General features: G+C 37.1%; 1 protein-coding gene across 2 annotated transcripts in view; it reads left to right on the top strand.

The window, feature by feature from the left end:
* BABAM2 (BRISC and BRCA1 A complex member 2) overlaps positions 1-14,585 on the top strand; it is a 171,784-nt gene that overhangs the window by 22,390 nt on the left and 134,809 nt on the right. For both annotated transcript variants that reach the window (XM_039569042.1, XM_010393724.4), the window contains exon 4: positions 9,399-9,493. In XM_039569042.1, coding sequence (XP_039424976.1) covers positions 9,399-9,493 — 95 coding nt within the window. The remainder of the gene's footprint in view (positions 1-9,398; positions 9,494-14,585) is intronic.

The following is a 14,585-nucleotide window of genomic DNA, read 5'->3' as shown; positions in this document are numbered from 1 at the left end:
AAGCTTTAATAATTTTGTGTTTAGATCTGTAATGATGTCAGGGGAAGACAGCCATAGTGTGCAAACGGAGATGTTTAGATACTTTGTTGAAGCAGTTGCTGGATATGTTATCTTTCAAGGGCAGAGTCTTTCTGCAAAGGAAAGTTGCGAAATCTGCCAGAATGAAAAGATTGGCTAAAAGTGTTCAGCATCTGTATGGGCTTCAGATGTGGTACCAAACACAGGCTGAAGTGTGTAGTTCCTTTGTGGTTTGTGTTATATCCTCTTTGCAACAGATTAGGTCTTTGCATATCATCAATCATAACTGCTGCCACTGCACAGGCACCCTCGTAGCAATCCCAGTGTGTTGGAAACTGTTGGTGTGCAGCTTTAGGGAAGTGTAACTGCACAGTGCAGTCCTGTTTTCCAAAACACCAGAAAGTTCACAGCTTCTTGAAAAAGGAGAAAGTGTACTTGCAGGCAAGGCTAGCTACCTGTAGTGTAAAAGAATTGGTTTGTAAACTTGGGTAGGAGCACACATGTTGTGACATAAGAATGGCTTGTTTAATGGGGTTTTTTAAGATGTCGTTCACCTTACTTTTGCGTGTATGCAGAGCTGCTGGAATGTTACACTGAACAGTTACTCAGCTCCAGCCAGGGACCTTGGAGATACCCACAATTTTATATAGGAGAAAATATTATGGCAATGTTCAAGATAAATAGTTTATCATAGTAATTGTCTTCCATCACACTTCAGAAATTTTCCAGTGATGCTTTCAAGGAGGCACTTTTGCTTTATTTTCTTCTGTAAGGGAAGTAATTTTTTTGTTTGTTTTCATGGTGGGAATACTTAGAAAACTTGAGCCTAGTCTTGCTAGACTGTCAGTTGAAATCTGAGACATCTATATTGTTTTTATAAGTTCATCCACTACTCAATGTTTTTGCATTAAGCTCCATACGTTTCTCTGTATTTGAGTTTTCCAAAGTTCTTAATTGGAGTTTTAATTTCAGGAAGCCTGTCTGTAATACCCTGTAAGAGGCTGAATCTGTGTTCCTAGAACAAAACTTACTTTGCGTGGTTTGCAGAGGTATCCTTTATTGTTAACTGAACAGCAGTATCTGTTTAGAAAAGTTTAGTATTCTTTCTGAGAAACTATTTGTGTATTTTGAGGTGAAGTGTTCTGTAACTCCTGCAGATACTTTGGTCTTAGTTGATAAAACATCAAGGCAGATATCAGCAGAAATTGTCAGGATAAACAGAGTTATAAGCTGCAATAGTCTTTACAATTAAAATATGACATTAAGAATCAAATTGCAGTTTTGTTCCAGAAAACCTTGGAATATCTTGGGTTTGGCTTTCCTTTTTCACTCAAGCTTTCATTGCTGCTTGCTAGGGAATCTGACTTTTTCTTTTTTTTTTTTTCTTTTGCTCTTCACATTTTCTTTTTCAGGCACTGATGCCTCCTTCCCTCTCTGACCTTGAGCGCTGTCATCTGGAATTTCACAGTGATTAAACAATGTGTTGCCCTTGCAATGCTACTGTTCTCTGTGGCCTCTTGAACTCTAGTATTTTCATCTTCTGTCTGATTTTCACTGTTTTTATGTGAGTGGATTATAGCTCTGGGTTCTACTGCCACCACTTTGGTTTCCTTGATCCTGAGGAACATTTCCTTTGTCTCATTTGAAGCTTAGTTTTTCGTTTTTTGCTTCTGATTTTTGTTTGTTAGTTTCTTACTCTTTTTAGTTATGGGCCTTAGCAGAGGAAATCATTCTTGCTGCCTAACTAGTCTAAGAATATTGCCCATAAAACATGGTACAAAATTCCTTCTGTTTTTATTCCTGTGATGGAACTCTTTCAGTAAGTTCATCCAGTCTTCTTGTGGCTTTCAATTTTAAGGAAGTAATTAAGAACAAACAAAAAGATAAGTATAGAGAACAACCCGACCTCCTTATTGCCCCTTTAAAGGCTGCTTTGCCAAGTTATTCGCTAAACACCTTTTATTGTGCCAATAAATAATTGTAAAAATGATTTTTCAAGTTACTGTAAGATTTAAGATTCACATAAGTATGTTGCTACAATGCGTGTGTTAGTGTTTTGTGCACCATTAGGTTATTTTACACAGGCTGTGTTTTAGTTGAGGCTCTTAACGGGAAGGACTTTCCAGTTGCTGTAATTCAGATTATACTTAGGTGTTATCCTTACCTGTGTGGTAAGTGTCTTTTTGCTGGGTCATGCAACATACCAAAGATTTTTCCAGGCAATGTGTTTTCTAAAGTTTGGCTGCCTCTGGCTTTACGTGGCAGAAGTAATAAATCTTTTTCCCTCAATAACCTGTTCATTATCTGATGAATGTACCTAATGAGAGTGTCAAGAGAGAGTCTAATCTTTTCACTATATTTATTTGTTCTTTGAATACAAAGTTTACAACAATATTTTCCCGTTTTAAATAATCACTTTCACTTTTGCTCACTTTTTCTTATGTTCTGGACTTCTCTTGAGCAAGTAAATTACAGAAGATTTTGCAGTTTTAAGTCTTAGATAGTGTATTTCTTCATCAAGAGAAGTGACCTTAGAAGTATCTATGTACAAGTGTGGACTTAGAGAGGTTTAGAAGGTTTTAAGTTAGGCCTCCCCAGTGGTATTACCATAGTGCCTTCCCACCTTGCTCTTTCCCCCTTTTTCACCTGTTTGGGCTGCACATACTGGTAATGGTCTCTAATCCATATGCTTGAGTCTATTTATCCTTTGTCTTCACTTTTCCTTTTCTCATCTACCCAGTGTCTCTGTTTTAATTTCTCCAGTGTTGCCTGGCCTTAATTTCTACCAGTATCTTATCCCATCTTGAATTATCTGGTGTTCTCATCTTTGTCCTCTTCAATTCTAGTGCTAAGGTTTCTGAGAAAGCAGTTGCCCAGCTACAGAAGTGCAAATTACTGAGCTCTGATATGGTCTTGATGCCATCTTGCTCAGCTTGGGATCCAGTTTACTTATTTTTATTCCATTTTTGCAAGTTTGCCCACTTTACAAAACAATATACTTTCTGTAGTCTTACAGCTTTTTTTTTCTCCTACAGCAGCACTTGTCAGTTGAAGTTAAAAAAAAAAGACCCACATCTGCATCCTTTTTTCCAAGAATCAAATTAACATCCTTCAAATGCTTCCTATAGATTTTTTTCTTTTCTTGGAAAAGTGGGACTTGATTCACTAGCCTCACTATAGGTGTGTTAACTCTGAGGTTCCCAAGAATACCTTGCTTTGCCCTTTCAGCTTCTGACCCACAGGGCACTGCTCTCTCTGAAAACCATGTGTCACAGCTGCCGTAAATGTGCCCTGAGGCATCTCAAATGACACTAAACAACTTGTTTTCATCAGCTGCACCAAGTTTGTGGAGACTGGGTCTTTCACAGCTTTGTGAGTGGTGGAGTAGCTAGAATTTCTTCTGGAGTGTCACAGAGGTGCAGAGAAGTTGGTTTGGATTTTTCTAATACAATCAAATATCTTTTTTTTCAAATTGTCCTTCTATTATGAGATGGTTTTGAGTCTTTAAGCTGGCTTTTCTGCCTTTCCCTTTCTGGATATCTTGATTCGCACATCAAGCCAGAAACTAAGCTCAAAAACATCATTTACTTGAGAGAATAGCCTGTCAGCAGCAGTACAGCAGTGCAATAGAATTACTCACGTATATTCTTTCAGTAGTAGTAGTTTTGTATTTAACAAGTTTTATTGTCATTTCAGGAACTAATCTTTCTTGCCAAGCAATTAGAAATGGGTTCTATAGGTATTATATTACTGTATTTGACTTAAAGCCTGCAGAGCAAATTCTTTAGGGTGGAATCCAGTGACAAGGTTTCCAGGCAGGTCTGCATTTAGCTAATTTAAATCCTTTCATACTGCTGACTGCACTGACTTGGTATCTTGGTTGCTGGTTGTAGTGAGTAACTGATTATTTTTGTATCTGTAAAGACAATTAAAACCAGCTGGTTTAGGTAAGGATTTGTTTATAGAAGAGACTGATCAGTGGTAGTGGTTCTTGTCTACAGTTTGCATGGCTACTAGAAAAGACAGGTTAGAATTTTGATTGATGAATAATATAATTCTACTGGCTTTTTCTTTTTAATACTCAACAAGAGCACTTTCTGTATTTTCCCAGAACTAATTCTGCACAAGTCTGGTCTCTTGCTTCTGCAACTTCCTTATTATCTGTGAATGCATTTCATTATAAAGTTGCACTTGGATTTCTTAAAAGCCAAACGGGTTGATCTCCTTCATAACAAATTCCATTCAAATTGGCCTTATTCTAGGTTGCAGTGGCCACACATGTTTATTCCACATACTTAGTGCTGACTTAGAAATTCTTGGTGTCAGAAGAAACTGAAGCATATAGATATCCTTTCAAATGTAGAATTTGGGAAGTTAACTGGTAGTCTGCTTCCTAATTTTGCTGCCATTGGTTAAGCAGGGATGTTAATGCTGTGGCACTCTTAGTATAACATTTTTCAGTACTACCAAATCCATAATATGGGCTAAAAAAGAAGAAAAATAACCCAAAAATGAAGTTACCAGGAGAGGAAAAACTGGGTAGGACAGTGGAAAGTGATTGTAGGGATTTCAGAAACTTCTCTGTTTCTTGCTGAGAAACACCTGTCTTGGTTGTAGTCAATTCTTATTCCTCTGTTAGATTTGCATATTCATTTTGATAGATGAGAAAAGAACAGCCCATGTGTGTTTTAAAAGAAATTGCAGACTTAAGTATTAATGTTTCTATCATTTTGTCTGTGGGGAGCATATGAACTTTTCTTTTGAAGTCCTGTGAAGTAAAAGATTTCAATATTTAATGCTGTTTGCCCGAGGAGAAAGAAAGGAAGAGAAAGTAATATTTTTGGATAATTGGAAATGTAATTCCATCAAAGTAATTATTGGCTGGTATATCTACAGCAACGAGATAAGTATGGTCTAAGTGAAGGTTTTGCTTGCCTTGCTCTTACACTGGAGTGGTCATGGTCAGTAGTGCTGTGGAGCACCATGCAGTTGGCCTCCGTTGAGGGAATACGGGCCAACATAACTGAAACTTATGCAAAACTAGAAACTCGTGCTGGAGATGCAAGAAAAAGGGTATTTATGTCATTTTGGTGAGAAGAGTAGAGAATGCAGGCCTATATTGATTTTTTCATTGGTTTTTTTCCTCCAAGGTCAAAATGGTAACCATTCTCAAACTCTAAGCACAAAAATTTTGCAAATGACTTTAGTGGCTAAAAGTGTTATTTTTTTTTACCCCAGCACAATTACATTTGAAGAGGGTAAGCCACAGAAAACATCATGTAAGCATTAAAGATAGTACTTGCTATAAAAATGGCTCTTTCTAGTAGGTCAAGACAAACTGTTAGCTTGTGATTCAAAATATTTAGCACCTTATATTTTGTAAGCTTACTGCAGAGGCTAGTGTTAATATTTATGTCAAGTAAAACCAGATTTGCATTGGCTGTTGGGATTGTTTAAATACCTTTTATTTGAGTGTAATGAAGCATTTTTCATTTATGCATCACAGTCCTGCCAAGTAAACTGTTGACTGCAGTTTTAATTTCTCTGGATTTTGATATTTAACAAGAACAAAATTCAGATTTAGGATGGGTTCTCTTATCTGTAGTCTGATTTGTTACGGTGTGTTTTTGCTGCAAGTGTGGAACTTAGGAAAATAGCTCATCCTCATAGCTGAATAGGGCAAACTCCTTCCTTGGTGCCTAAGCCTTTTAGAGTCAAAGGTGTTACCTTTTCTGCTCTAGTATGTAAATTAAGCAAGACATAAGTGAGACTGTATGGAAGGGGCGAGCACGGAGCAGAAATGTTGGAGAGACTGGAGGTGATGTGTATGGATGTCTGATACAGTTTAAAAAAAAGGTTCTTTTTCCTTTTGTTTTAGGAACTAGCTGAACATCTTTGGATTCATGGCTGAAGTGAAACTTAATAGAATGAGACTTGACTGAGGGAATGCTTTTTTCATTTTTAAATATGTTAAAAATTTGTTCTAAGGTCAAATCTCAGGATCTTTAATAGTAAGATGCTGTATTTAACTTCCAGAACGAAAGCCACTGATGATAGAGAATCGCTGCTCTTTTCTAACTGTTAACATTGAACTGGAAACAACATTTTGTTCTGTACTTCTTTGTCTCTATTAAATTGTCAGCCAGCCTGTGTGAGGTTTGATTGTAGCACAATAAATTAGGGTTTACATTTGGCTAAAAACCTATAGTACTGTAAGAAGGAGAGCATAAATGATACCTTTCTGTTTAGTTAGAACATAAGAACAACGGCATCATTTTTAGTTTCCATGGGGTTGTAAAATGTTTTGAGTATGGTCTCAGCAATAGTGTTTTGTGAATGTATAATTAACAGGCACTGAAATACTAGTTTTATTTATTTTGAAGCCTAGAGAACCTATGTAGCTATATAACATATGGCCTTTTGGAAATTGAATATACTATAGGAAAAATAATCTTGAAATACACATTGGCATTAATATTGATATATTTGGTCTCAAAGTGACTTTTATTAAAAGGACTTGGGAATTTGGATTTGAGGCATGTTTACCTTGGACAGGTAGAAGCAATTTTAGCAATTATAAGTAATTATGAGTAACAGAAAATCAAATATCACAATGTTAATTTTTACTCTGGATTCTGTCCATTGTACCTGAATAGTTCTTTGGTGTCAGTAGGTCATGAACGCTTTTAAAATCCAAATATTTGCATCATTGGTCACTCACAGTGGATAAGGACTCATAATGCCACTAATATTTAGTGGAAGAAGGGGTCTGACAGAAGGTGGTAAAGAACAAATATGAGCATGTGAGATAGGTAATAGAGTGGTTTGTCCAGCTGCAACATGATGTACCTGACCTCAGTGTGACCACACATCACACATGAGGGGTCAGAGAGAGGGTACCATCCCCCAGCAGGAATGGTTGCATGGCATATGCAGCTGACCTGAACCCCAAATTGTTAAAGTTTACCACCTAGCATGTTAAACTAATAATGCCAACTTTCATTTAGTGTTGTATTGAGCACTGCATACATTGATGTATGGGAGCTGCTGTGAGTTCTCTCTGTGAAAGGAAAGAGTTTGTACCTACTTGAACCTCCATGTTGTACCTACTGCCACAGCTTTCCTGAGGTTCACCCCTTCCTGTGCAGCTCGTAGAGGTGGATACGGTTTATTGCCGATCTCACTACTCAAGCAGAGTCTTGAAGCTGCCTCATGATGTGAGGTTCTGTAATAGTTTTTCACTTATCAGATATGGAGGTGTAACATCAAAAAGACACTGTTATTTTGATCCTTCTTTTATTCTAAGGAGCTTTTTTTAGTATGTGTGTAGTTGGAGTGCAGCTCCTAAGTGAGCTGAGCTGTAGATATATCTATCTACTCTGTTTCACCAACTCTGTTAAAGCAGGAATGCAGAGAATGAAAAGCATGCAGCTAGCACCTGCAGTGTGAAAAGTGTGCTAGATGAGTTACTTAGCATCACACAGGAACATGGCAAAAGCACAGGTACAGTCCTTTCCTTTGGAGAAGCATTGGGCTGCCTAAGTAACAGGCCAGGCTTTTTCACTGTGCTGTGTTCTAAGTTATTCATAACATGCCTCTTTCAAAACTCAGTCAAAGAATGTATTAAGGTGAATCTCCTTCAGTACATAACCTCAAGTTCACTGCTCTTTATGTAGAAATTGACGGGATTGTTGAAAGAAGCCATGCATGACATTTTAATTGCAGTAAATATCAAGAAAAGGGTTGTGTTATACTGGTGTACGAACTACCCAATCTAGTAAACATCAACTTTTCTGAATTCTTCAGTGCTGTATTACAGTTGAGGCAATCTAGTAATTATTTTCTCTTACTTAATATAGATGCATTTCCTGTTGCAATTTTATATCTTTTCCTCCAGGACTGGTGCCTGTTTCGTTCTTCTAAACAAAATTCAAATGAAATTAAAGGGTTTATTTTTATGTTGAGTGTGTCAGGAATTTTAACTGGCAGACCTCTGCTATTTTCTGCACCCCGTACTTACACGTGCTCCTGACAGCTGTGAAAGGAAGGTGGGAGTGCGGACAGGAGAAACCCACACTGTGCTCTACTCATCGCATGATCAGTGAGTTTGTGATTTGGAGCCATGCTGTAGAGAATACCTACCCCAGACTGGCCAGTGGCTTCTTGGCCATGAACCTTCATCCTCTGCAATTCATCTTCATGGTATCCTTGCTTCCAGCTAAGGCCAAGATAAGTTTGCAGAATATCCGCAATTAAAACTGTCATGTTAAATGCCTTGAGATGGTGACATCACTGAGCCAGCAATGATGTGGCTTTGCAAAATCTGTTCATCTAGTGCTTTCCTCTAGTTCTGCATTCACAATTTTTTAAGAAATAAAAAGTGGTGTAACTTTCTCTGAACAGAATTGTTTATAAGGGTTACCATGCTGGTTTTACTTTGCTGTGTGGATTTTAAACGAGTCATAACACATAGTAGGCAGCCTTTTTTCCTAATGTCTGCTACCTGATAGATCTGTTTTATGCAAAAGCTCAGTTATTCTTTCATATTGTCATAAAGAATGATGGGGAGGTAGACAAGTAAGGCTAGAAACACTTTTATTTTTAAAATTTTTTTCTTGAACAGTGGGTGGGTTTTTTTGAAAGCTCAGATGCATATGACGACCTCTTGATCTATATGAACTCTGAAGTATGTGTACTAGTGAAATACTACAACCCAAATTTCTTTTAATTGCATATCTTGTGACACTGGCAAGATGAGAGCTCAGTGCCAAGCTGTGATGAAGTTTTATATTTTCAGTTAATTTTAGTCTCTCCATTTAAATGTGCAATACTGCATTTCTCTTGGCCAGAATTTGGGTAGTTGGAATGGTTCCTGTTGAACTGTGTATTCTTCCTTCTAAGAGTTGGCGGTGGTGAGGAGAAGAGAGGGAGTAAGTGCTACTAATTTTTAAAAGCTTTGGTATTTTGAAAGTCGTGACCTTAGTAGTTTGCAATTGACTTTTAATAGACAAAACACAGCCATCTAAATATGCTACTTTTTATTAAAACAAAATCAATTTTTTAACTCAGTGTTTTGAGGCAACCCTCAATAGTGTTTGAATTGCCATTTGAGATAGAAAGCAATCATGTATTTCATGTTTCATTGCTTGCAGAGGAGGACGAAGCTGCGCCTCAGGAATTTGACTTCATCCCCCAAAACATCTGATGCTTATCTTGCATGTGAATTTTTTGTAAAAATTATATGGATATATACATGAAATATATGTAATGTAGCTGTCAAATTCTGTGTTTAAAATGTGTGTTGTATGTGATTATTTTATATTTTATTTATAAGCACATATATAAAAGTGCAAACAGTGTTTTCCTTTATTGCTTTTCAGGGGATATAATTTTTAATGCTCACTATCCTGACCTGCCGCCAGATTTTATCTTTGGAGAGGATGCTGAATTTTTGCCAGATCCTTCTGCCTTGCACGTAAGTACTTTACTGATTGAGAACCTTACACCTTGCAGAGAGACTTTGCTTTTTTAGAATAGCTGCAGCAACAGAAATTTTATAAATGCAAAAGAAAAAAGAAAAACACCTTTTGTCTCACAGGTATTTTGAGTGTAAACACATTGCTTTCTAAAGTGATTTGAAGTTGAATCCATAATAGTTCTCCCTCTCAAAACTTACTAGTAGTTACTAAAGAGACTCCTTGTAGAGCCCTCACCTGCAGCTCCTCTTGTGCGTTATGAGCACATCTCCAGAGCTCCCCAAAGGAAGTCAGTGGCTGTCATGCTGTGGCACAGGTGTCATGCTGGAGGTTGAACCTGTCCTTGATGTGTGACATGGCAAGTGCTGGGTTTTGGTTTTACCTTTCACTTCATAGTAAGTTATATACAAAAATCAGAAGAACTGGTTTGAGTAATTATTTTCAGCATACCTAATAGAATTTTTAAAAGGTGAATGTCATATTTCTTTTCCTCTTCTGATAACTTTGCTTTTAAGCTTGCGAACTCCTTTGGGAAGGAGACATGGTGCTGATGAACAGCTATTTCATTAGGCTAGTTTATAGAAAAGGTTTTACTTTCTATGACAATTCTAGAATTGTTTTCATACTCCTTTTTTTACCAGTTCTGTTTTCCTCTTTTTCTCATTTGTTTCACAATCTTACAACCTCCTGAGCAGTGTTCACATTAGCAACTCCTTTTTTGTAGTTGATATTAAAAAAAGAGAAACACCTTTTAATGTATTGGAAAACAAAAATTAATACCAAATTGCAAATGAGATATAAAATAGTTTGGGACATCTTGCAGAAATGCTGTTCAGATGGAGAAGCTTGCTCAGAGTGGTGTGGTGCCGTATTTCTCATGTGAAAAGAAGTCAGTAACAGTAGTGTTCTACAGGAAAACCTGCAAGGATAAAAACATCCTTATTTTTCTTTCTTTCTTACATTGTTCATTAATGATGCTTCTTTTGGGAGTGCTGCTTTTCTTCTGCCTAAGCACAGAACAAACTTCCTGTCTTCTTTGTTGAAAAGCAAGTTGGAAGAGCCATTTGCTTCTTGATACATATTGAGATATTGACCAGCATGTTTTAAAGTAATTAGAACAAACCAAAGAAGAAATCTGCAAGCCAACAGTTTTCCTTTGGTCATTATGCCTTGCTGAACTGTTCACTATGTAAATGTAACCTTTTTTTGATAAGATCCTTGGTCATTGGCCTTCAATTCATCCTGATGGCATTGGAGCATGTTATTCCCACCTTGCAGCTGTGGTCTACACAGTGTGCCTTTGGTTTTGCATTCACTGTTTAATGTTCCGTATGGTTTGTAGACTTTTTCTTCAGAATGTTGCATTAACAATAGCTTACTTATTATGCTAAGTCTTTGGACAGTTCCCTTTTTTCCAGAAATGTGAGAGCTGTGTAATGAAGATAATTTTAATTGAATTCTAAGATACTAGCAGAATTCTTAAATGTGTTAAGTTAGCTGTCTACTGACTAGAAGTAAAATACAAATTAGCACGTTGACCATAACTGAATGCTCTTAATCTTGAGTAGTTTTCAAATACATCTGATGCAACTGTTCCTGGCAATCAAGACAGAATTTACCATGCACAAAAGCATGTAGATGTTATTCAATGAGAAGAACAGTCTCTAAGTAAGTAATATGTGCCATTGGATCTGTGGGAATTCTGACATTGAGCCTGCATGCTCTGCTCTCATCTGTCTGAGTGTCTTGTTTTCCAAGTAGAAGTCATCACGTGTTGTTAGATGGCTTGAGTCAGGCATTATGCTTAGCTTGAAAGGAGAACCCGGTACGCCAGATTCCTCAAGCTTGTGTGGCTCTAATGGAGGCTGTCAGTAGGCTTCCCTGAAGACATTTGAATGGCTGTGTTGCAGATCGTTTCAGTCGCTCTTCAGTTTCCATGGCCATGGGCAGACCTTCCAGTTAGATTTTCATCTGAGCATGGTAACAGGTGTTCAGTTAAGCAGCTGTTAGCTAGACAGCTAAAGCAAGATTCCAGAAATACTGCATTTTAAAAAGTGCTGTAGATGAATAGTTCATGTTTTGGGGTTTTTTTCCTGGAGAATTCCTAAATGATCAGGCCAGCATTTCAGCAGTAGAGCGGTGTGTTGAGCACTCTTGTTTTATAAGCAGAGCTAATGCTTTCTTGAATTGATACTGTAATTGCAGAATCAAATTCAAAATGCACATTGAAATTTAGCTTTGCTTTTGTGTCTTACACAAACATTAAAGTCACTTGGTTTTGAAGCTCAACTTCAGTCTCAAGTTCAGCGCTGTAAATTATGTGCTTCATTATATATCTTACCAGTAGTGGTTACTCTGCTGGTCACAGGGTCTAATCGTGTGCATGCTGACCTTGAAGGATGATGTAGGCATTGTGGAGCAGTTCAACAGCAGGGCAAGTGGTCCTTTTGGTTTGTCATACAGTTTTAATTACGGTCAGGGGCCTAATTCTTTAGGTTGGTGGTGCTGTTCATGCTCAAAGAGTTACTAAAAATAAACATTTTTACTTTTTATTATCATTAAGAATGTTTTCCTATCAAATGCATTTGATACTTGCAGGTATAGTATGCATAAATAAAATCAGCTTCTCAGAATGTAAACAGAAAAGTTCTTTCCTGCTCTAGTGTTTATTCATTTTGGATGACAAGTATTAGAAATGTATTTTAAAAACAACCTATGATTCACTCTGTTCTGATTAAAAATTCAGTTAGCACACAGCAAGATTAGTGATTGTGTACGGATGAGATTAATTTGGAGCTCATTACAATGACGCCAGTTTGAGTAACAAGAATTGTTTGTTATGTTAGCCTAGTTGATTGTTAATGTGAGCCAGTTAATAACTGAAGTGCTTATTCAAAATGTTAACCCCATTTTTGCAATGATTTTGAAGTCTCTTCTGTTTGGCAAAGAGGATGCAATGGAAGTGTAAGCAAGGTAACTATCAGTTCAAGGAAATGGGTACCTTAGTATTCTACTTCAGGTCTCCAGCTAGTCTCCCCAGAATTATTCTGCCCACCCACTGCTATCGAAAAGGCTTCATTAGCCTTAGTGGGAATGGACACAAGAGGACATGAGCATTTCCTGAAGCCTACTAAGTGCAGAATATGTCCTTGTGGGCTAGTTTATAGCATATTCCTTGGGGGAATACTTAGTGCTGCTTTTGTGTGGGAGGAAGAGATTGTCATCCGAGGTCTTTAGAGAATGGGCCACTGCAGTTCTAATGCCAGTACCTAGCATTGGGAGAATTGTTTTCCCTTGTGTAGTTGTTGATACTGAGTACAGATTCCGGTCACTGTGCAGTTAATTCAGTTCACTGTGTTACCCAAGAGTATTGGCTGTCACACTCTGTATCTTGTGTGGACCAATGTTTGTTTTTAAGTTCTTGTATTTGTGCTTATTAGACTCATTTGGCTATATGATGACTGTCACGAAGGTTGTATTTTTTTCTGTGCCTGTGTTCAAAGTCGTAATCATTATTTCTGTTGGTTTCTGAGTTAGCTTTTACTGGGTAGTGAAGAGATCCTTTAAATATCCCCCTCTTCCATTGATTATTCTTTATTTACTCAAGTGCATGAGACACGTTTAACAGTGTTAACTGCCCACAGTTAAACAGTGTTAACTGCCCACAGTAACTCCAAAAAAGCCCAAACACTGCTTATATTAACTAAGACCATTTGAACTACTTTGTTCTAAAAAGTCTGTCAGTTGTATTGTTAGCAAAGATTCAGATGTTATACATTCTAGTGTGAGAGACCCCCATAAGGGCAATGAGCTCAATGGTTTTTCTAGTGTGATTTTAAAATATAAAGCCACAGCAGTGGGTTCTGCTTGGGTCTGGGAAATGCATGGGTAAGTTCAACCTGTTTAGCTCTTTTGGGCGCTCTATTTCAAATGGCAGCAGCAGATTTCATTCTTGGACCCCTAACCTGCTGCTCTTGTACTGAAAGCATTTAAATTACTTTGCCTTCAGTTGAACTTGGGGAATTTAGGTGAAACAGAATGCAGAATTGGATCCTCCAATTTATTAAAAGGTTTTTTCCTTATTTTGAACTTTATATTCCCATTTACTGTGTTCACTTTTCAGTCATACCTTGACTTAATATGTCAAAATGTGTTTTGATTATTTATAATCCAATGTTATTTGTTGTTTAATTTTCTGAAACAAACGCAAATTCTGAAAACTTTTTATTCCTGTCCCTCTCTATTGATCCTACCTATTTGTATATATGGGGGATGTAGATATGTGTGCACATGTGTATATGTATATATGCATATAGCTGCTGCAGCCTTTCTGAGTGTTTGTCTGGTATTGATAGGCAGTGGAAAAAAGAGAATATGCTGAGGTTACAAGTTCTGCTTTACTTAATTGCAGCATTTTGGCTGGACTTTTCACCTAGTGGATCCAGAAATTAAAAAAAAAATCCATAGTTTGAAAATACTTCTTTAATTTTGAGGGAACAAAATATCTGTTAAGCCAGGTAGTTTTGCCTTTCTTGCTTAAATCTTGCTGGTGTAGAAGGCAAAAGTAACTCCTTAGTTCTGCAAAGGGCTTCGGGGGAAAAATTTCCTTTAATTTTTTGGCACAAGCTTCTCTGATAATGCAATTTCTCCCTAGAATATGAAAAGTCTAGAATATTAGCTTTTAAAATATAGTATTTCAGTCCAGGAAAGACAAGTTTTTGGAGAACATTGGAATGTGCATGAACATTTGGCTGAAGGATGGCAAAGTGGGAGAAAATGTTTTTCTGCCATACTAACTAAAGTGCACATGATGAAGGACTTAATCATTGTGCACTAGTAAAATAAGGGAAGAAAACATTTTATGGTTTTCCATTCATAGCATTGTATTAGGAAAAAATAAAGATTATTTTCATTTGTCATGTGAGTTTGGCCATATTTTGCATGGTTATAGATTTACATGGGCTGGAAGGTTGGACCAGAATAACAAGATGTTTAAATTTTTAATATAAAATGCTGAAAAAGATGTTTAGGCTTGTATGTCTTTCCTTTGCAGGAAATACAGTCCTTGCTAGTGGTAAGGGTGGTATACTG

Source organism: Corvus cornix, chromosome 3 (assembly GCF_000738735.6).
Source record: "Corvus cornix cornix isolate S_Up_H32 chromosome 3, ASM73873v5, whole genome shotgun sequence".
NCBI classification, from domain to species: domain Eukaryota; kingdom Metazoa; phylum Chordata; class Aves; order Passeriformes; family Corvidae; genus Corvus; species Corvus cornix.
This window is presented reverse-complemented; position numbering and strand designations above follow the sequence as displayed.